The sequence below is a fragment of the Caloenas nicobarica genome, chromosome 6 (genome assembly GCF_036013445.1).
Source record: "Caloenas nicobarica isolate bCalNic1 chromosome 6, bCalNic1.hap1, whole genome shotgun sequence".
Lineage (NCBI taxonomy): Eukaryota > Metazoa > Chordata > Aves > Columbiformes > Columbidae > Caloenas > Caloenas nicobarica.
In genome coordinates, this window is record NC_088250.1 from 31,432,238 (window position 1) to 31,454,152 (window position 21,915).

Here is a 21,915-nt window from a genome sequence, read left to right on the forward strand (position 1 = left end):
GTCGTGTTACTTTTAGTAAAAGGGGTCAAGAATTTTCTGATTTAACTTTTTCAGTCTACCAGAATTTAGATAATGTTTTTTAATTTATATTTCTTTGCGGAGCTCACTTTGATGGAACTGTATGCTGAAAAGGGCTCCTGGCCAGAAACACAGCTTTTGGATTACCAAGCTGAGGTGAATGGGCAGTGTTGGAGTGATCAGGGTTACTGGGCTGTGGGAAGCTCGTGTCCTGTTTTGGGTGTTTCATATCCTGGGAGACGATTGTAACTGTGGGCTTGGATGTCTCCTGATCTCATTTCTTAGTGCTTTTTCATTTTGTAGAAATATTTAAATAATTGGGAATGGAGGAGAGGGAGCCTGACTGAGTAGCAAGTAGCATGTTCTTCTGGGATGCAATTCAACTTCGGGCCTCTGCTTCAGTGAGTGTCTGGAAACTTTTGAAAGCCTTGGTTACATCTTGATATGACGGGAAATTTTTCAAAACCTTGAAAAGCTTCCTGTGTCGGGAAAAAAAAAAAATATCTCTCCAGCTTTAGTTGCTACATTAGTTTGCTGTTCCGTAGGCTGGCTTGCTTTTCTGTTGGACACATCATGTATGAAATAATGGTTTTGGCACTGGTACAGTGTGTGAAATAATCTGAACAAAGGGAGAATGTGCTTAAAATGAGGGTTGGAGTTTTTTTGTATACATATTGTATTGGGTTTGTGTGGCAAGGTTTTGGTAGTGTGGATGCTACAGCGGCCGCTTTTGTGAGAAGCTGCTAGAAGCATCCCCTACATCTGATAGAACCAATGCTACCTGGCTCCAAGATGGACCCACCACTGGTCAAATCTGAGCCCATCAGTGACAGGAGGTTAATGGTGAACAGGTATCCACCAGCAGCCCATGGAGCACCCCACACCGTAGCAAGTGAATGTGCCCAAAGGAGGCTGTTATCCCATGGGAAGCCTGGGCTGGAGCAGGATCCTGGTAGGACCTGTGGCCCCATGGAGAGAGGAGTCTACGCTGGAGCAGGTTTGCTGGCAGGACTTGTGACCCCACTGCGGACTCACACTGGAACAGTCTGTTCCTGAAGGACTGAACCATGGAAGGGACCCACACTGGAGCAGTTCATGAAGAACTGCAGTCTGTGGGAAGGCGTCACGTTGGAAATGTTTGTGTAGGACTGTCTCCTATGGGAGAGACCCCACGCTGGAGTAGGGGAAGAGTGTGAGGAGTTCTCCCCCTGGGGAGGAGGGAACAGCAGGGATAATGTGTGATGAACTGACTATAAACCCCATTCCCTATCCCCCTGCGTTGCTGGGGGAGAAGGTAGAGAAATAGGGAGTGAAGTTGAGTCAGGAAGAAGGTGTTTTAAGATTTAGTTTTTATTTCTCATTATCCCCTTCTGATTTTATTGGTAATAAGTTAAACTAATTTCCCCAAGTCGAGTCTGGTTTTGCCTGTGACAGTAACTGGTGAGTGATCTCCCCCTGTCCGTGTCTCGACCCATGAGCCTTTCGTTGTATTTTCTGTCCCGTGTCTAGCTGAGGAGGGGAGTGACAGTGGCTTTGGTGGGCATCTGGTGTCCAGCCTGGGTCAACCCACTACACATACCTATATAGGTCTCAAAATAAAACTGAGCTTATTTCTTTGCAAATGGAATCCTTGTTACGTTATGCCAACTGGCAGATTCCCATGGATCTTCCTGACCTTAATGGTGTGAAGCCAAAGGCAACATTAGGCACAGAGATTTGAGTGGAGATTAGACAGGACAGTTTTGTACTCCATACGTGTTCCCGGATGCATGAGGGCTCAAAATGAAGATGGCATGTCTTTGCCTCTCTGTTTGTACAAATCGGATATGACCTGGCTCCAATGGACTGTTGCACAAGGTAGCCCTTCAGGTATATAGCATCTGTTGAAAAAATATATACCTTTTTAAAAAATTGTATATATAGTAATAACATTGCTATTTTAGCTGCTCCTGTGTGATCTGGTCATGTAGGGATACACTTTGTGCTAGAAAGTGAGCTTGTACCTATTGTGGCATCAACTGAATGGACAGTTTCAGAATAAAGTGGACAGGGGGTATGTTGTTAGGTGGGAGCTGGATCTACAAGTGACTTCTCTGTTCCGTAGAAAGAGAGAGCTGGAAAACCTGTGCCTTGGTGGTACATCCGTGTATCTCATCAGTTTGGTTTCTGGTTTGTCTTCCTGCAAGGAACTCCTGCCCTATAAGGCACGTCCTTGATTCCTCATCTAAATTCTGCCCAGAGCAATTCTTTGGCCTGTGGTGATCCAGGTTACTATTTTTTCAAGCACACATGTGCTCCCATGCTGATCCTTCTCTGACTGCAGAGCCTCTTAGGACTTTTTCTACCCAACAAGGGTGTTTAGGAGCCTTACAGAAGTCATGGCCCCACAGAGTGGGGGTGTCCTGTGCTCTGTACTAGAGAATGCAGTGTGGATGGGTGCTAGAGATGTGCATGTCCTTGTATTGCTTTTTCTTCTTGTTGGCCAGGTTATTCAGTTCAGAGAAGCAGGTGATTTTCCTTTCTCAAAAGCAGTATTTCTCTTAAAAGGATTATATTTGCAATGGAAAAACACAAACTCATCTGCATTTTTACAGCTCATTTGCAAAGTCCTTGGAGTTCTGTGCTAGCTTTTTGAACTGTAGGTTTGCTGTGACTTCTTTTTCCTAGATAACAATGTAGACATGTATCTAACAGCACACAATTCTTGAAAAAATCCTGCTATAATATATCAAGAAAGAACTGTACAGTGTGTAAGGCACAAGATTTCAGTTTCAAGCTTATTAAACTTTATTCACAGCAAAAAATAAAACAAGGTGCTTGTAGAATAAGTTGTATTCACCACTGTGATTGTATGATTCAGAGCAGAGTCATTCCTTTATGGTTAAACCTTTGGATGCTTGCTGTAAAACATTAAGTGTCAGGCACTGGCAGTTTAAAAGGAATGGATTTTAAGACAGGAAAGCTACAGGAAAAAAAACCAAAACAAAACCAAACCAAAAATCATTCTTATTGCCAACAATGCTCTCTAAATAGAAAGCATAGAAGGCACGAATTTCTAATCAAAATTATAATTTCAATTTCAATTGAATTGCCAGATAGATTAGAACAGAGGTGTCAAACTCATTTTCACTGGGGCCACATCAGCCTTGCAGTTGCCTTCAAAGGGCCAAATGTAATTTTAGGACTGTATAAATGTAGGAACAGTTTGACATCCCTGGATTAGAACATCTTACTGCCTACACATTACTGGGATACATCACTTCCAACTGGCAGGACAGTGTAAACTATCCGGTAATGAATGACGCAGCACACTGAATAACAGCAAAAAATACTTTCACTTTCTTGATGTGGACCAGTTTAAAACTATCCTCACAGTGGGATTTCATTAGCATTGCCTACTTGGATTGGTATTATATTAGATTTGGTGGGATTAGGTGAAAATCAGAAGAAATGTGGGGGTTTTTTTTATTTCCTCCCTTTGGAGCTCTAGCAACTGTAAGCACTTCTTCCTTAATTAGGCAAGCCTGAAAGCCACAAAGACTGCAAGGTCTCTTGAATGTGCTGCAATTTGTGTTTATCAATTCAGCGCACATAGTTTTTTTGACGTGTGCTTCCTGCCCTATTTTCTAACAATCCTTTATTTTCCGCAGGTGGCCGTGATAAACGAGGTGGTCCTGTCTTGACCTTCCCAGCCCGCAGCAATCACGACAGAATAAGACAGGAAGACCTTCGGAAACTTGTGACTTATTTGGCCAGCGTGCCAAGGTAAAGCTAGAAAGAAAACACTTCAAAGCTCAGGGTGGATGGGTGGGTGGGGAACTTGTTCTTGGCAGTTGCTGATTTCCAAGTATTAACATTTAGTACCTTTAGTTCTTGGGACAGAGAAAAAAAAGTGTTCCCTTCCTCCTCCTGCGTACGGTCCGATGGATTTTATCGCGCACGTGGTAGTGCAGGCGCCCCGGAGCGGAGGCGCTGCGAGCAAACCCAGGCTTCAGGCTTGCGACAGCAGCGAGGAGCAGCTCTCATCCCTCATGTTTCTGTGTGGGGCTTCTAGAGGAGTGGAAAGTGAGGAGAGTGCTTAGAGGTCTGCAGTCAAATAAAACAAGCTGGAGAGAGCCCGGTGTTGCTTTTTAGTACCTTGTGGGAGGCTCAGGAAAGCTGGGGTAGGGGACAGTAGTTGCAGAGGAGTAGAGCTTGCCCCACATGAGGAGGCAGATCTTCCTGTTCCAGCACTTCCCAGAGCTTTTTTCAGGCTCGGGAAGTAAAGTGGGTGGACTAAGGGGGAAGCATTCAAAGAAAGGCCCTTCAAATGGTCCTGCATGCAAACCAGCACCTTTCTCTACATTAGTCCACATATGCCTCCTCCAACATGCAGGTCCCCATCCCTTTCCCAGGGATGCTGAAGAACAGATCTCTTGCCACTGCATATTTATCTTTGCAAGGAGACAGTTAGTAGGGCACAGTGCCCAGGTGGGTGTTTCTGAGCCAATGTTTAATGTTTCTGAGAGTAGGAGGCTGTGTACATCCTCATCCACCTTCCTTCCCCTATTTTCAAGTTTGCCAAATATCCTTACCCAATAACCACTGCACTGGTTATTGAGGTGAAGGTTATGCCAGGGCAAGTGAGTTGCTGAGAAGGGATGTTCGGCGTTGCAATGACACACCCTGTGCCACTCAGGAGCTCCCACTTTTTAAAACCTGGCGTACAGTGCTCCTGTTTTTGCGGAGTGCAAAGTTAACACCTGAAGGGCAGTGGGGTCGGATGCATCTGGAAGTCAAGAGGGAAGGGTCTCAGAAACACGCTCAGTTCCTTAAACATGTGATGTGCAGAGAACAAAGGTCCCGTGCTTGTTATAGAAGAGAGCTAAGGCCTGTTTGGAGATGCATCACTTGGCTGTGGAGAGTGAGGGGCAAATGCAGCCATGGATGCCAGATCTACCAGTGCTTGTTTCCTGTTGACAAGACTATGAGTCCTCTGGCAGCACGTTTTTTGCTGCATTGGACTTCTGTTCATCAAGGTTTTACTAATAAGCTGCATTAGTTTGCTTTTCTCCCCACCCTCCTCCCCTTTTTTCCTCCGGTCAGCTCCATTTTCAACCATATTGTGGGAGTGATTAGGGACACGCTGCAGGGCTGGGAGAGCAGTAGGTCACTCCCTGGGAGTGCGTGTCCCATGGCTCAGCAATCCCCGTCCAGCTGCTGCAGTAATGAAGCTGCTCCCTGACATCTTCTCATCTTTTGCATGGTCGCAAGTATGAAGATACGACACTGCTTGGGGTTGCAAGCAATTTCACAGCAAAAATGACCTTCTAACATGTCAACCTTTCTTATTAATCATTCTTCCCTCATGGAGGTGACAGTAATAGCAAGATAGATCCCTCCTGTTCCCTGCTCTCACACAACTAAATCAATTAGCTCAGTCTTTGCAGCTGCTTTGGGTTGCCTCACTCTGAATCAGTCCAGCAATTCTTTTTCTCAGATGATGCAGAAGCTGGGAGACAGAGGTGCACATTGAAGGAGCTCATGCAAGACCCAACTGCTTGTTGTGCTAGAAACACTAAAAAAGCTTTCTCCCTCATGGTCTCCACTGCAAAGCCTTGTTCTGCCCTGATGTTTGAAGCCTTTGAAGGGCCTCTCTCTAGCTATACCAGAAAACATTCCTTGCTCTGTGGTACAACCTCCCATCATGAAAATGTGCCCAGCAGTGAGGGACTGGCTTACTCATGAAGCATTTTCACCAGTTTCCCAAGGATCCTTGTAGATTGGTACTGTGGAGGCATTAACCAAAGTGCAGTCTTCTGTTTAGGGCGTTACACACTGAGAGGTGTGGAATAGAAAGCAGCAAGCGTGATCTAGAAAAAGTGACCTGCCAAGGAAGGACTAAAAGGGTAGAGGTTTCTCAGCCTAGAGAACAGAAGAGAATAAGTCATGCTGCAAAAGGAAAGGATTTGTGGGGCTAGGACAAGAAAGTAAATTGCTATCCTGAAGCAAGGGAAGCTTAGGCTGGACATGAGGGAAAGGTTTCTAATGGATTCCCATTAGCATTAGAATAAGTCATCTAATTTCTTCTTAAATTCCTGCATAACTCTACAGGCAAACCTCTGGTGTGGGTATAGATGTCATAGAGAGGCGATCAATCAGGAGTTGACTTCTTTAAGTTCCTCCTAGCCCGGTTTTGCCTGGTGCCATGGCTGTGAACTCATTGCTGTAGGAGGGAAGTATGATCACAAACTTTGTGGGTTTGGCACGTGGGATTGTGTAACTTGTGTGGTGTGAGAAAACACCGAAAATTCTTTTTCCCTAAATATTTTGTTCACTTCAACAAGGGCAGCCAGGAGAGCTTTCAAACTGATTTACTTTTTGGAGACAAGTAGATGAAAGGAGCAGTTTGAATTCATATCACTGGCTCCCAGTTCATATTCATTCCAGGATGAGTTGCTGTAGTGAATAACTGCATCAGCCATCCACCAAAATAAACAGTTTCATCAGCAGAGACTCTGAACAGGGTGTTGAGAGAAACTGGTCTGATGTTCAGAGTGCTGAAAGGGGGAGAGTTTTCTGTGCTAGTAGAAAAACTAGAAATACTTCTTTAGGAAAAAAAAATACTGTAATTTATCATATTGACACTAGTATAATAATTCTTTCTTTATTCTCAATGCAGTGGTTTCTCAGTCGGACAGATTGCTTTCCACATTGATACTATCTGTCGCTTAACCCTTGTTTTATATTTTAATGGTGGGGGCAGAGGTGGAGCATTGCTGGGAGCAGGTATGAGCTTGGTGATGAAATATAATGATAAATTAGGGTAAGTGAAACCAGGGTCTTGTTAGCAGCTTTCATAGTTTGTGATTCAGCTTTCCACAATTCCTGCTTCAAAACCAGAACAGTAATGTGGCTTTTCTGAAAGCATCAATGTATATTTGAGGTGGAGCAGAGTAGCGAGTGCTTTCATGCAGCAGGGAGTCCGGGTCAGGCAGGTACCTGGAGTCGGGGATGTCCTGTGTGGCTGAGGATCACTGCTCCGGGGGTTAAATCTTCAGATCTAGGAACAGGGTTTGTTCATCTTCCCAAACGGTCACCTTGCAGTCTGTAGTACCTGGGATGACTTGGGGGTCCTGTAGGACTCAAAGGACTGATCCTGCAGTCTTGGGTACTAGGAGGAGAAGACAGTGAGAGGGTATCTGACACTGGATAAATGTGGTCCTGGTTCAGCGCTGTACACTGGTTCTTTCAGGCATATCAAGAGGTCTGTATTTCCAAACAGTTCCACTATAATTAATTACTAAGAAACAAAGATGCTTTTCATTAGAAGTAAAGATAATTCCATGGATGCCAGGCTTCTCCCACTCCGCCATTTTCTGTTTGTTTTACATTTTCACTAATGCTTTCTGGATAGGCAAGGCTGTATATCTTGTGAATCAGGATAGCTCCTATTTAAATGCAAATTTAAATGGGATGTGATGTTTAGAAATTTGGAGGGTTGACTGAGTCTAGGATAACATGGTGTTTATGATTGGGGGAGCTGAGGGGGAATTTTCTGGCCTCACTGTGAGTTTTATTTTTTAACACCAGTGCAGTGCCATCTATTCCGGTAGACTGAGTTTTGATTTATATGTGTGTAAATGAAACTAACACTGGGCCAATCTCCTCTACGAGCCCTTTGGAATTAAGAATTAAGTTATGCGTAGGCTATAGGAGGATAAAAAGGAGACAGAATATTATCGGCCTGAGTTATCTCCTCGCATGGTGAAGCAATACGATGAAGGAAATGTTCTCTGTCAGCTATAGTGAATCTTCCGGCTGAACACATCAATCTGTTTTGGAGCCAAGATAAGCAGTCTTCTCTGCTGTCTGCAGAGGGGGAAATCTGAGATGCCTTGGGGGCCTGTGTTTTTAAAGACATCTACTTCTTACTTGTCTTCTGTTTAAAAACCTACTCAAATATTTCCCTGTTTTGGGGGACATCCAGGGCTCATAACAGTAGCAAAATGTTTCCAAGGGACAGCCCTGTGTGTTTAAACAGCTCATCAGTGCTGCCCCAGTTCAGTGAAAGGTGTTAGGATCCATTAAACAATTTCAGCGCCTCTACTAATTAGTTCAGTGATTGAGGCCTTTTAAAATTAGATGAACAGTAGAGGGGGTGGCAACATGTAGCAATACGTGCCCAATCTTGGATTTATTTTAAGATCTTTTCTGATGACCTGTGGTACTGTGTATATTAGCTTCTCTAGCCGGGAGTAGCATGAAACTCATTTCGTTGATTGATAGGACTTAAACCCTAGAGCTCTACTTTCTGTTACATGATCCTAACACAAAAGAAGTTTTTGAGCATCCTTTTTTTTTCTGGAGGCTCTTGTAACACTACAAAAATAACCATGTATTTTAAAAATAACACCAGGGACCTCATACTAATTTTAGTAACCAAATATCTGGTGCCATCCGTAATATAATTATTCTACCATATGCTTGCATAAAAATACCACAGTAAAAAATGCAGCACAGGTAATGAGGCTAATGGAAGCTTAGTATTTTCTTCAGATATACTTTGATTTTATTTTTTTTAAATATTTTAAGTGAATTATGGAGAAATAAGCTGATTAGGAGTATATAACTGACATGAACGCTAGTGAGTTTAAAAGCCTTTGTCACTTGATAACCAGTTCAAATCCAGCCTTCATTGTACATGGTATTGGAATGTGATGTTACTATTGCCATCTGTTAGGGATTGGGGGACTTCTGTGGAAATAGTTGGTGGTCTCACCTCGTTCTGTTCAAAGGCTTCAGAACACATCACTCTGTTTTGGTTCCTGCATCCACTTTCTGACCACCTCGGGACCAAGCTATAGGTTCACCTCTTGGGGGAAATCAGCTCCTCAAAAGTGGATCTCTGATTTCCTTCTAGCTGCAGTAATGACCTGCTGAGGCATTTTATTCCTAGATAAGTTGATAGTGGCTATAACTGATGTCAGAATTCTGCAGTGTCTACAGTTGACAGCCCAGCAAGCTCCCCTGTTTACCAGAAGCTGCTAGAAAATTTGGACTTCCTAGAAGTGCAGAGGGAGTAACAGGAGCTGTCAGAACCTGGGGAGGAGGAGTTATGAGAAAAGATTGAAGGTGGTGGGGGTGCTTGATTTAAAGAGAGGGAAAGCAAAAGTTATGTGATTACAATCCAGTATGCAACACTGAACTAAAGGAAATAACCTGATCTCAGTGTACGTGGCAAATGGGACAAAAAGAAATGGATTCAAATAATAGATTGAAGAAAGGAAGCTGGCTTCTGTAACATCTCCATCTTTGAGAACCTGTTAGAAGGCATATCAGAAATGACCCAGGTATTGTCACTCCTCCCTTGCAGCACAGGGACTTATTTTTAAATAGGTACAAGATTTTAATTTCCTATGTTTGTTTATTTTTAATCCCTGGATTTATTTTGAAAATTCATCCAAACCTATGGTAAATGGGAGCTTTCTGAATCTGTTTCCAAATCACTTCCTGCTTTCATTGCCTGTTGCTGTTTTCCTGGATACTGTAAGGATCAACCTTGCACTGCTCTGGACCTAAAGTAAATGTCCTGTTTTCCTCTGCAGGAGCTGAGTGTGCTCCTAGACTGGTTCCAGCTCTGTTAGCTACTGGGTCCTGCTCTGCCTTCCAGTTGAGTAATTCTGCAAGTGTTTTCAGACTGGTTTTGTGATGAACACCACAAATAGCATGATACAGAGCTTAGTAGTTGATGTACTGTGAATTGCACAGCTCATGTAGCCTTTTTCTTCTAAAGACTAATAAAAGGCAGGGTCAGTTGGTCTCTGCATATCACTTTTACCAGTGACTATCAATATCTTCTATTTGGTCTAGCAGAAGCGTCTCTCATTTCTCTATTGAGAAACAGAGGCAAATGAGAGTAACTTAATGCTGAGACAAAATCAAACATGGCAACACACACACACAAAAAGGTTGATGTTGATTCAAGACTGAATTCCTGTTTGAAATAAATTCCTTAAAGGGCATAGAAAATGGTTTGCAAATCCCTTTTTAAGTTGTCTAGCTTGGATCCAAAACTATTTGCACCATTGTAGAAGATCAGAAAATCTGTTACTGTTTTTTTGTACTAACTTCTTCAATATTTCTATATTTTAAGTAGTAGCTTGCTCCATTCTATTATATATTAGTTGTATTCCAATAAATAATGAAATTACTGACTGCCACATGCACAGAAACTAGGATTTCAACTTGCCATTGTATTTTTAAGCATTCTATTCAACACTCAACATCTGCTTAATTTTAGGCTATAAATCTGCAATTGTAAGCAGTTAATATGAAGGAATCCCTCATTTATTATGTCTGAATTACTTCCAAGGTAATTGTTCTTTTTTACACGGGAGGGGAGAGGGCCCAGTGTTCTTGTACTGCCAACCATGCAAACTCATGCTGAGATTTCAAAGTCATATTGGGTTCTTTCTGGTTCACCTAGCATCTCCAACATAAATATTCTCTAGCAGGTTACTCATTTGAAGATTTAGGATTACAGAGGTAGCACTACAGGCCAAATTTAACATACAAAGAAAACGCACAGGTCTGGAAGACCCGATGCCACGCTACTTTTCCAGCCCACTGAGAGCTGTCATGCCTGCTTCAGCAGAGTCAGGAGACAGGGCTCAACAGGGGCACAAATATGATGGAATAAAATGTCACTGTTTTATTTTCTGCTCTTCCCAAACAGCAAAGAAAATATCTCTACCCAGTTTGGGTGCAATGTGTTTTGGCTTTACTGGTCTGGCCTTTTTTGCTCCAGCCCTAGTCTCCTGGCTGTGGGCTGTTTCTCCTCATTGGAGGCAGCACATTCAGGCTGCAAGTTCAGAGCAGCCAGAAGGATGACAGTGAGTAGAGTCGTTATCTGCAGCTCCTGTCTTCCCAGGTCCACCGAGGAAAAAAGCCCAGAAACCAGGCTGCTGCTCCCAAGCTGTAGCTCCACAGCATCACTGCACCTTGCTTCTCTCTTTCTCACTGGGAGAGGATGGACTGGAGTGCTCCTAAAATGCATCGGCACAGTCTCTCAGCAGAGGTAGAGATGCTTGTGGCAACACTTCCAACCAAAGGGGTTGACAAGGGGGCTGAACTGGAAACACTGGCCCCCTGTAAGGGTTGGGATCCCTTGCAATGGCATCAGCTGAGCCTTCTCAAGGCGATGTGAGGGGTCGATGGCCCAGGGGTCTGAGCTTTGCCACAGCACTGAGAAAACCCCCAGCCGTCTTCTTGGGAGAGCTTCAGACACTGCTCAGCTCCCTGGTATGGGCTGTGGGCTGCTGATCCTGGCTCTCCTGCGCAGGATGGGTGCCTGCCCTGTGCAGTTGCTCCCCACATCACCATATTTTTGTTAGCGACGTTGAAGTTAGTGTCTGACTGCATTTCCAAGAGGTGGTGTGGAGCTGGGAAGGATTCTGCTCAGGTTTCTCCAAATCTGGAGAAAACCACAAAACAACTGTCCCCATCCCCTCCGTGCCATGCACACCACTATTGCTGGGATGCAGGAGCCACCATGACTGAGCCACATCTGGAGGTGCCGGCAAAGTCCAGGGCCTGATCCCATCCCCTGAGCTGTCTCACGTAGAGCTGCTCTGCCGCACTCTGCTTTTTGAGCTCCATCCAAGCCCTCAATCTGGGGATTAGATCAGCATTGTTCCTCCTTGCTAAATGGCTTTTGCATTTGCTGCCTGGAAGAAGGAGCAGAGGTGATGGAGAAAAGGCAAAAACTTGTAAACTAGGATATATCCTGTGCCTGTTCACTGATGAGGGAGACAGTGGGCACCACAGCCTGCTGCAAATTTTGTGCAGAGCATCATTTTCTGCATCCTCTTCCTCTGTGGCTCTGGCAAGTGGTTTGTGAGTCTCTGCATCGTACTTTGCCATGCTGCCCTCTCTGGCCTTTTCCATGCTAGTGCTGATTTAAATCTGTTACATGCTCGTTATGGGCTTTTTAACCACTAGATTTGTGGCCCCACAGTATTCCAAGAGGTCCAGGCAGCAGCGATCTGGAGACTTCCATGGAGAAGGCAGGTTTGCATTAATGTGAGCGGTAATTCACAAAAGCTAAAATTAGCAGACAGAGACCTTTTGTGGGAGCTGTGTGCTGGCGGCAGAGCTGGCACCGGCTGCGTGCGGATCCCTCCTGACGCTGTCAGCAGCCGTCAGCAGAATATGCAGTGGTTCCGCCAATCCTAACTTTTTTTTTTTTTGGTGATCTCTTTCCTACAGTTTTTGCAGAGACTGTGAAATAGTTTTTGTCTCGTTCCAACATGGGTGCTTGTGTTCCTCATCAGTAACTTCAGTACGTGCTACATCTTTTTCACTCTTAGGAATTATAATTTGGAAGCGTCTTATGCCACCCTCTTCATGGATGTTATTAGAAGCAGGAAAACTACTGCTGTGATTTGCAGTCTGCTTTGTAACAGCGATATTGTCAAAAATATCTTAACACCAATGGAAAGCTCTTCTAATCGCCCATGGAGAATGGATGAAACCTTTACTTTGTGCCAATATGGAGCAAATAATGGGAGACACAGAGGTGGAGTTGGCTCAGTCTAGATTGTCTGGTCCTTATCCTCATCAAATGGATGGAGGTGTTGTGAATGCTGCTGTGAAGTCTGGATTCCCCAGTGCACAGCTTGAGTAGGACGGGAGATGTGTTTTCAGGAATATATTTTTAGCCTTGTCTCTGAATGATAAAAAGCTTATACAATCATGCTGTCTGTCAGTCACTGTTTAAACCGGATCTGTCAGAGAAGACTCTCAAGTATATTAAATTCCTACAAGTTTAATGAGAATAGACAGCTGTGTCAAGGAAAGAGTCCTAATTAGCATCCACAGAGAGGGAAAGGTGGTTTGAACTCAGGCCTTATTAGAGACTGCAGGTAGAGGGGACATCTCCAGAGCACATGAGAGGTCCAGATGAGGCAAATGTGTTATTAGATGTTAGAGAATCAACGTGCAAACCACTACCAAGGTTTCAGCAGTTCCCATGCTCATAAAAGTGCGTGCTAGTTTATGGTATTAGAAAATTGGATCATACTAAAATAGAACAATGACCAATTCATGGTAACATATGGTATTGAGCAGGCTGATGTTCTTTTAGCGTGGAAAGTAGGGGTTGGGACTGGCAAAACTTGTCTCAGAGGTTGGGATGCTCAATTCCCTGCTGTTTGCAAGGGGAATTGGTATCCAAGTTTGGTAGACAGTCATAAATCTCATCAATAGTTTCTTCTCATTTTCCACAAGGTGCTCCTAACCAAGTCAGTCTGTGGTATTTAATGTTTTCCTTGTGGATCCTGGCGCTGCTGCAGAGTTCCCTGTGGATCCTGTAACACTGTGTGCAGCAAAACGTAATGGTAACTATGTGGTGTGAGGCTGTTGGGCTATTTATATTAAAAATAAAAAAATCAAAAAGAGAGAAATACTTAACACAAAATAAAATAATAAATAAGAGTAATTAAAAAATCTAGAATCTCTCCTTCCTCCCCAAGATAAGCCAGAAAAGTGTAACTCAAACATGCTTTTGGCTCAGCAGGTATTTTCTGATCTGCAACATGTGCCACAGTGTACCTTTCTACTATTAACAAGAGAGCATTGGTTTCCCTGCCTGTGTACACTGGGTTTTACTTTATGTCTAAGTTTAAGGAGAAACCTTAGTCTCTGGAGAATTTTCCAGTGATGTAATATTTTAGAAAGTTCCTTTGTGGCACTTCACCAAAAAGCCAAAGCCACCCAAACAGCTTTCCCTCGTCCTGCAGCTGCAGGCAGGGAACCATCTGGCAGGTCCACGTACCCCCACCACAGCACACAAGAACAGCAGGAACCTGCTGTAGGCTCAGGGTAATATTTACAAGGGACATCGTTGCTGAATGGTCCTTTTGGTATAAGGCATTGAATAGAAAACACAGTGGAGCATTGGTCTTGTGGAATAATTGCATCTTTCCCTGAAAATTGTAACAGCAGCAGTTCATCTCTAGCTGAATTCAGGCTGCTTTCTTGTGTTTTTCCTATGCACTGGTTAAGTGTCCATGTAATGTTGATAGGATGTAGCTCTTCTCTATCATCCCGTTTCCCATGAGGATACAGGAAGAATTTACATTGTCTAATATCTATGGGGTGATATTAGTACTTAGTCTTTTAATGGAAATGTGAGTTAAGCTTGATTGTTAATTTATTTAGATGAGAATCTGGCTTGCCAGATGCTTCTGCTATTGATGTTGTCGTTGAGGATCAAATAAATATTACTTTTTGAAATTTAGTTTGAAAGAATTACTCATTAAAAAAAAAAATTGTCTTGGTAAAATGCAACCTCCTTCCTCATCCAGTCCTAAATCAGGGTCCAGCATCCAAGCAGTTATTTAATGTGTCCAGGTGAGGAATACAAATAAAAAAGGATACCAACATAACAATCCTTAGCAGGAACTTTACAGCATATTAAAACACACATTGTACCAAACTAATCCTGGAGCAACGCCACTAATTTAAATGCACTCAATTCAACCAATCAGCAATAATTTCTACAGTGAAATAGCAAAACAAGCCTGTGACCAGAGGAGCAATTCATACTCGACCAACATCTGTAATGAACAACCATGATCTGGGGTAATACATGGGGCTGTGATAGTTTGGAACTCCAGGTAGCGATTTCAAATTTTCTCTGCAGATCAACATTCTACAAAGCATGGTAAATGGCTTTGCTGGTCCTGAGGGATGATCAGCAAAATACTTTATTTCAGCTTGAGAATGAATGCTAGCTTCTGAAGAGCTGTTGCATGGTATTAAGCAGCTCCATGAGCAAATATCGCATCCCACTAGGAGTAAATGTTTTTTTCCTCAGAGAAATCCAAATGGGCTTCCTGTACATATTGCACCTACTGTTCACTTACACTTTGTAAGTCACGTGAAAAAGACATATCCTCAGTAACAGTGAATGGAGACTTTTATATTCCATATTTTCAAATATTCTTGAAATAGTATGAACTATACCTCTAAAATATATTCCAATCATTCCTCTTTATTTGCGTGTTAATCTAATGCTAGCGAAAGATTAGCTGCAAGAAAGGCGGGTTTATGGTACTGATTGCTATTCTTTCTTGACTAAGTACCAACAATGTCCCTGGCTAGGACAATTTAATATGTCTCTTTTATCTCATTCTTGACCACCCTAGAGGCCAAAGTCCTCTGTTAATGCAGCAATGCCAATTTTTCCTTCCATTGTTTTTCTGTTGTGAGTCAGTCCTAAGTGGAGACTAAAATTGCCTTTTCAGTAGCCTTAACAGCTCTACTTAGACCACCAACTAAGGACTATGTTTAGTAGCAGCTCTGCTTGTGTCTTTTGTGATCTTTGTACATGGTAATTGGGTGAGAGCCTCAGGTTTAATTTAGGCCACACATTTGAGTCACATTTGCGCTAAGGTAGGCACCAACCTGACACACAGTTAGAGGTTCCTGAGTTTTAGTTCTGGACTCAACCTTGAGTTCTATTCTCCCTTGGTTTAACTGTATAACCTGAATTTACCAGAAAACACTTCACAAAGGTTTGGGAAACCAAGTTAGCTGATATTTTTACATCTTTAAGATGGAAAACCTTAAGTATTTTCCTTATAGTTCTACTGCATGAGGTGGAAAAACGGGTCCCTTTAATATTATGCACTAAGTAGACCTCTCATTTCTGGGAAGCAGGGTCTTTAAAATTGCCTTTCCCGTTACTGTCTTGGGAGTAGTGCATAAGAAATTGGCCTTGTACTGTGTCACCTCCTGACCTTAGAAAATGCACTTGATAAAAGCATCTCATTACAAATATACCATTTTGCTATTCAGCAAGTCTAGGGAGTAGAACTTAGGGAATAACTGTAATTCCACAACAGAATCTAAATAAAAAACCAGGTACCTGATATACTAATGGGTGATATTATGTGCAGGAAGACTGGCTGGAAATGCTGCCTTGTTAATAAACTGTTAGTCTAAGAATTAATCAAATAGGCAATATGTTATTTTTCTGTAAGACTTCTTTTCCCTCCGTTCTCAAGACAAAACTGAACTCTTACAACATTGATCAATCACATCCAATTTTCTGGTTAGGTCCCCTTATTTCTCTATTTTTCTGTTTCTACAACATTTGTAATTTAGTTCAGAAACTGCATCTGGAGAAGCAAACATCTCTGGGATCACAGATTAGTTTAAATTTTGCTTCTCACTGGAGATTTGTGGGAAGGAGCTGTGATTCCATTCCAAAATGTAATTAAAAAGCAGGTACATAAGAAAGTGGTGAGCAATCTTACCCACAGGAAGAATGTTTGGAAGCTCTGCTTTGTTAATGAACTGTTAGACTAGGAATCAAATACACAAGCAATATGTGTGGGTTTTTATAGAGTTTCTTTCTTCTCTCTTCACAAGACAGAACTCAACCTTTGTGTCATTCCACACTTACCAGGCTTACTGGAAATCTCAGTTTCTCTTTAATTTCCAGAACAGCTATCCCAATGATTTTGCAGTGTCAGATGGTATATGGCAGGTGACAGGAAAATAGGATCAGCTAGAAAGGTTTCCTGGGATTTTAATTTAGGAATGAATTCTGTAGGATACTTCATCTCTGTAGTTTTATGGGCTGTTAAATTTCATCCGTGGTATATAAGCATCGGCAGCACTTTCCTGATGACTTGTTAGACACTACTAATTATATGAATGAGGCACAAGTTTTTGTTAGGTGTAATAAAATCAACTCTGTACCTTTGAGAAAGTGGCCACTTGAGGATATACCTGCTCTAACTTTGATACGAGGTTTAGAAGTATTTGCCGTACTAAATAAGATGCTAATTGTCCTCATGTTAAAATTAATATTTCATACATTCCTAGAGGCACTTGGAAAATTAAAGCAGATATGTTTTGAATAAGGTACAGAAAGTGGAGCAAAATAAATCAAATAAATGTATCGAATACAATAACAGTGCAAAATTGTCTTGATCTCCATTTCTGAGCTTTTAAAATGGATGAGAAGCCAATATTTCCAGAAGCTGAAGTCCATCTTTCCAATATTGTGCTCACTTTGTCCACTTAGAGGTAATTGATTTATGATTGTGTTTTTCAAAGGAAAACACATTTTTGCCTTTTTTTGTGGGAGGACACAAATACACAAAAGAACTTTAAATGTGTTCATGCTGCCTTGAAAAGATGCCAAAAATCAGATTGGTAATTAAGGATTCTGTTAAAACTCTGCTTCCCACACCTGTGAATATTTTTGGCACATAGCTTTTTAAGTCCTTGCTTTTCTTCTTGTGTTTCTTATTTTCTTGGCCAAGAATTAAATTCCTTTTCAAATAAAATTGTCAAATATCTTCTGGGGTATATTTTGTTCTTTATATGAGTTTGATATAAAAAGGCAGTTCTCTCTGCTTTTGTGGTTGAGTGAAATATTCTAAAGCATAATATTAGACTCTGTTTTATCTAACACCAGATTACTCATGGCAAAGCTCTTTAAAGATCCTTCAGGATGAAAGATGATACAACAGGTTTAGGCAGTATTCTTATAATGTAGGTTTGTTCTTCCAATGCTAAAAGTAATGTATAGGGCACTTTATGTTTTGCATCACATAGATTCAAATATCTGTCCAGTTCTAGCAAAGCCAATGATGAACTATTTTATTTAGATGGGAAAGAGAGGAGAGCAAAGAACTTGTTATCACCAGATGATGTCGTAGGATTTTTTAGTAGATTTGATTATAGTTGTAAACAAACGAATATATTGGGTTATTTTATGAGTGGGTCTGGATTGATTTATCAAACCTCAATTAATCTTACTTTTGGTAGGTGCCTCATGTGAAAATCACAGGATTCACCTGTTGTTTTTTCAAGGCTACAGATGACTTCAACAGAATCTGAATGTATTGGAAATACATATCTGCTCTGCTAACAGAGTCAAGAAAGAAATGTGCCTCAAAATAACAGAAAATAGAGGGTCTGTCTAGACAGCCATTCACCAAGCCTAGGACTTTCCCACAACTCTCTTATATCTTATGACACAACAAAGTTATTTATTCGTTCTGTAAATTTCTAGGGGCATAATAGGGAAATCATCAAGGTGGAAATATGTATTCACCACACCTTTTCTTAGTTACAAATTAAACGATATCAATACTTTTTTAAGCTAACACATTAACTTACTAAAATAAACTTGGAAGGTGTTGCAAGTGGTCAACCAGAGCAGAAGAAGGCCTGCCTGACTGTCAGGCTTCTATTTTCTATGTCTTTTCCTAATTCTTGTTAGTGCTGTCTGTGATCTTCCTCCAGCAAAGCAGTCAAGTGTGTGCATAAGTCCATCCGTACCCAGCAAGTGTAAACATGTGCTTCATGCACCATCTTAATTGCTTAATCAAGCTGCCTATATTGTGAGGCACAACCATGCAAAAAGGAACCAGATGGAAGATATTTTTATCAGGCAGACCATAGCATTAAAGAAGCATGGCCATTGAACATTCCTGTCCTTTAAAAACCTGGTATCAGGATATGACTGTATCTGTGCAGCATCCCCACAATGTGATAATTCAGGCAGCAGCCACTGTCATAAACTCAGATTCAATCTTACCTTTTTATTTTCTCACATCAGCAACCTGTGAGCTTGCTTGATGTACAAAACCATACATTGCTAGTGATTTTAGGAAAGCTTATGTCAGAAGGGGCTGAAATAGTTATTCAAGTTTAGAATCAGTAATTGCAGAAAATGCAGGAATAGCCAGGTTTTTTTAGTCATTAGTTTTGTGGATGATTTTAGCATTGAAGGACTATGAATTGGTATAACGTCACTCTCATAAGAGAAGAGTGCAGTATCCTTATTATTTTCAAGTGGTAGGAAAAAGTCTGCATCTATTTGAGCTATGGTTTGTATGCTGTTTGTAAAGCATGTCATAGCGACAGAGATTTTAAACTGTTTTACTTCATTTTATATCATAAAGCACTTAAAATTAAGCATTAGGCTAGTGCTTCTGTGGGTTTTATATCAAATCCAAAATAATTGTGGTTTTGCAATCTTTTCCACTATAGGCTGCTGCTACTAGTTGTCTGATTACTCTGTGATCAACGCTTTTACTCCACACGTTTTAAAAAAGGATCAAAATCCTTGATTATAATTGAAGACATATGTTTAGCCAGATACTTGTCTGGTCCTAATTGACAGCCTGGATTGTGCAGCACGGTCATCAAAATGGGCAAGAGCTTATATGAATAATTCAGGGCATTGAATTTGACCTTTTATCTGCAGGTTTGGTGGCAAAATCAACAGCAATGACATAGTTAAGAATCCTGGTATTTAGGCAGTCAGAACTGGCTTTTTAGTTAACATGCAATAAGATGAAGGGTGCAAGTTCACTGTTCTCCTTGTCTCATTGTTTCTTTCCAATGGCTGCGGACTGAGCAAGACAAATGTGCATTAGTTTATATTGTCAAGGCTATCTTTGCAAGCAGATGGGCTGGAAATCTAATTAAAAAAACCAAAAGCTTTGATTCTGGCAAAAAAATACCAAAATCTGTGGACGACTCTAAATCCACTGAATTAAATAGACGTTCTATGTCAATGCAGTTCTATTGTCCCACTTTATAAATAAAATATGAAGAGCTCTACTTTTGCATAGACCCATAAATGTGCTCATTTATGAGTTTAAGAAAGCATATGTATTCAGTACAATTAGATAAGCATATGTATAGAGTAATAATTGTTCCCTATATAACATCAGCACACATGTAACAGAATATTGCTTAACATGGATAAATAATCACACATTTAGATTATTAAGTGCTCTCTCTTAAGCTTTTGTGAATTAACCATGAAGCGGCCATGACTATTTCCAATTTGTAATTCTCCTGTAATTATCTATCCTACCTGTGCCTGAAAATCTGGTAAATATAATTCATTCATTGGAAGAATGCATTAGCCTTCATAAAGAAAAGTACTGCAACAACCATCTTACAGATGCAAAAAAAAAACGGAGGTAGATTTGAGCTATAACACAGAAACACGAGAAGAAGGCAAGCAACCCAACCAGGATTGCCTGTCTCACAGTTTCATACCCTGGACTGCAGTGCTGCAGCCAGATTTAAAACATGAATAAACTGTGAAGCTATAATTGAAAGGAAGTTACAGTTATTTGTGTTATCTCAGCCTACTTAGTAGGCTCTTTTTTTATGGGGGATGGTGTGTCTAATGTGAGGTTAGAGGGTTGCAGAGTGACTGTGAAATGCTTTCTGTTGTTTCTCGCCAGTTGTTACTCAGAGTGGGGATGACTATGGTGCTTCAACTTGCTACAGAAAACTGCTGCATTAGTCCCATTTCTTGACAGGATGTTATATTGCGTTAGTTTAACTCACAGGTAGGAAACCCATTAGTCTGATGGAGTAGCTGTGGTCTGTGACATATCTTTGATGTGTCTCTTTCAGATCAAATGAGCCATTCAATATTAGGCTAAATATCCCTAGGTGTAGTGCTCCATGAATCTGCTCTGTGATTTTTATTGCCATGGGCTGGCTGATACCTATAACAAATTGTAAGAGTTTTCTGACTAGCAGATTCCTGTCGTTCCTATGCTGGCATACGTTAATTTGTCAATATAATTTCAGGTCTGGCAGCAGGAAAGCACCACCTGGGGTGTACAGCTCCTGATATGAATAGGATGATGCACATTCACATGTGACACTTGTAGATGGACTTGCCTGTGAAGTTTTATTGTGCTTTTGATAGAGAAGTACTATACCTAACAAGGGAAATGGAGCAGGCAGTTGAAACCACACAATTACTTTCCAGAGCATTTTTCTGAACCTTCTGTAGTTGATGAAATAGTTCTGGGTTTTTCCAGTTAGTGGTGACTGATGGGAAGAGATACTGATGGAGAACTGAAATTATTAGTAGTTATGATGGAAATTCAGGATAATAAGGGAAGCAACCTTAAAAGTGTGCTGGCATGATGCAAATATAGAATAATAGAATAGTTTGGGTTGAAAGGGACCTTCAAAGGCTATCTAGTACAATTCCCTGCAGTGAGCAGGTACATCTTCAACTAGATCAGGTTGCTCAGAGCCTCTCCAGCCTGACTTGAATGTTTGCAGGGATGGGACAATATGTGAGTTCCCATCAGGCTGAGAAAGAGCCATAGCATGATGGACTGTAAAACTGAAGGAACCACACACAGGCATCTAAGGAGCTCGATACTCTACAAAGGTGGGAGCATCTGAGGCTGGAAAGATACCTCAGGTGCTCTTGGGAAGACAGGCAGAGTGTTAGCTCAGGGGCTCAGTTGAGGTCTGCACAATTATTGCCAATCTTCAGTTCCATTATTCAAGCGTTCGATTCATCTTTGCTCTCCAAAAGCTTTTTGGATCCAGCTTTCCCACTCTGGGGGTCAACAGTATATTTTGGGTCTTCTTTGACCCTTTGAAATACCAACTCATGGAACTGTTTGTGCTCAGTCAGCATCAGTGATTTTGATCTATTACATTTATGTCTCCATACAAATAATAAGGGATACCTCACATCAAATAGCTTCATTAGCAAGACTCAGTCCCCTTTGCTAGGCAGAGCGACAGAGCCTGGCCTTGCTAGGAGGCAGATTCAGAAAAAATCGGAGATGAGCCAGATGTTTTGGAGCTGGATTGTGAATAGCACATTTTGAGGACTCAGTAAAAAGGACTCTCAGTGTCGTCGTGGTAGTTATTTGAAAGCGTGAGTAAAGACTGTTGCGTAAAGGAATACACAAAAATGATTTTACAAGTGTATCTTGTAAAATAGGTGGATTCTGTAGCTTTAGACCAAGCTCTTCTGGATGCAATACCACAGGCAGTCTTCACCCACCCTGGCATGGCAGGAAGTATCTATCTGATAAGTGAACTATT

General features: G+C 41.5%; 1 protein-coding gene across 1 annotated transcript in view; it reads left to right on the forward strand.

Moving 5' to 3' along the window:
* KALRN (kalirin RhoGEF kinase) overlaps positions 1-21,915 on the forward strand; it is a 513,637-nt gene that overhangs the window by 175,323 nt on the left and 316,399 nt on the right. The window contains exon 3 of the mRNA XM_065638225.1: positions 3,669-3,783. Coding sequence (XP_065494297.1) covers positions 3,669-3,783 — 115 coding nt within the window. The remainder of the gene's footprint in view (positions 1-3,668; positions 3,784-21,915) is intronic.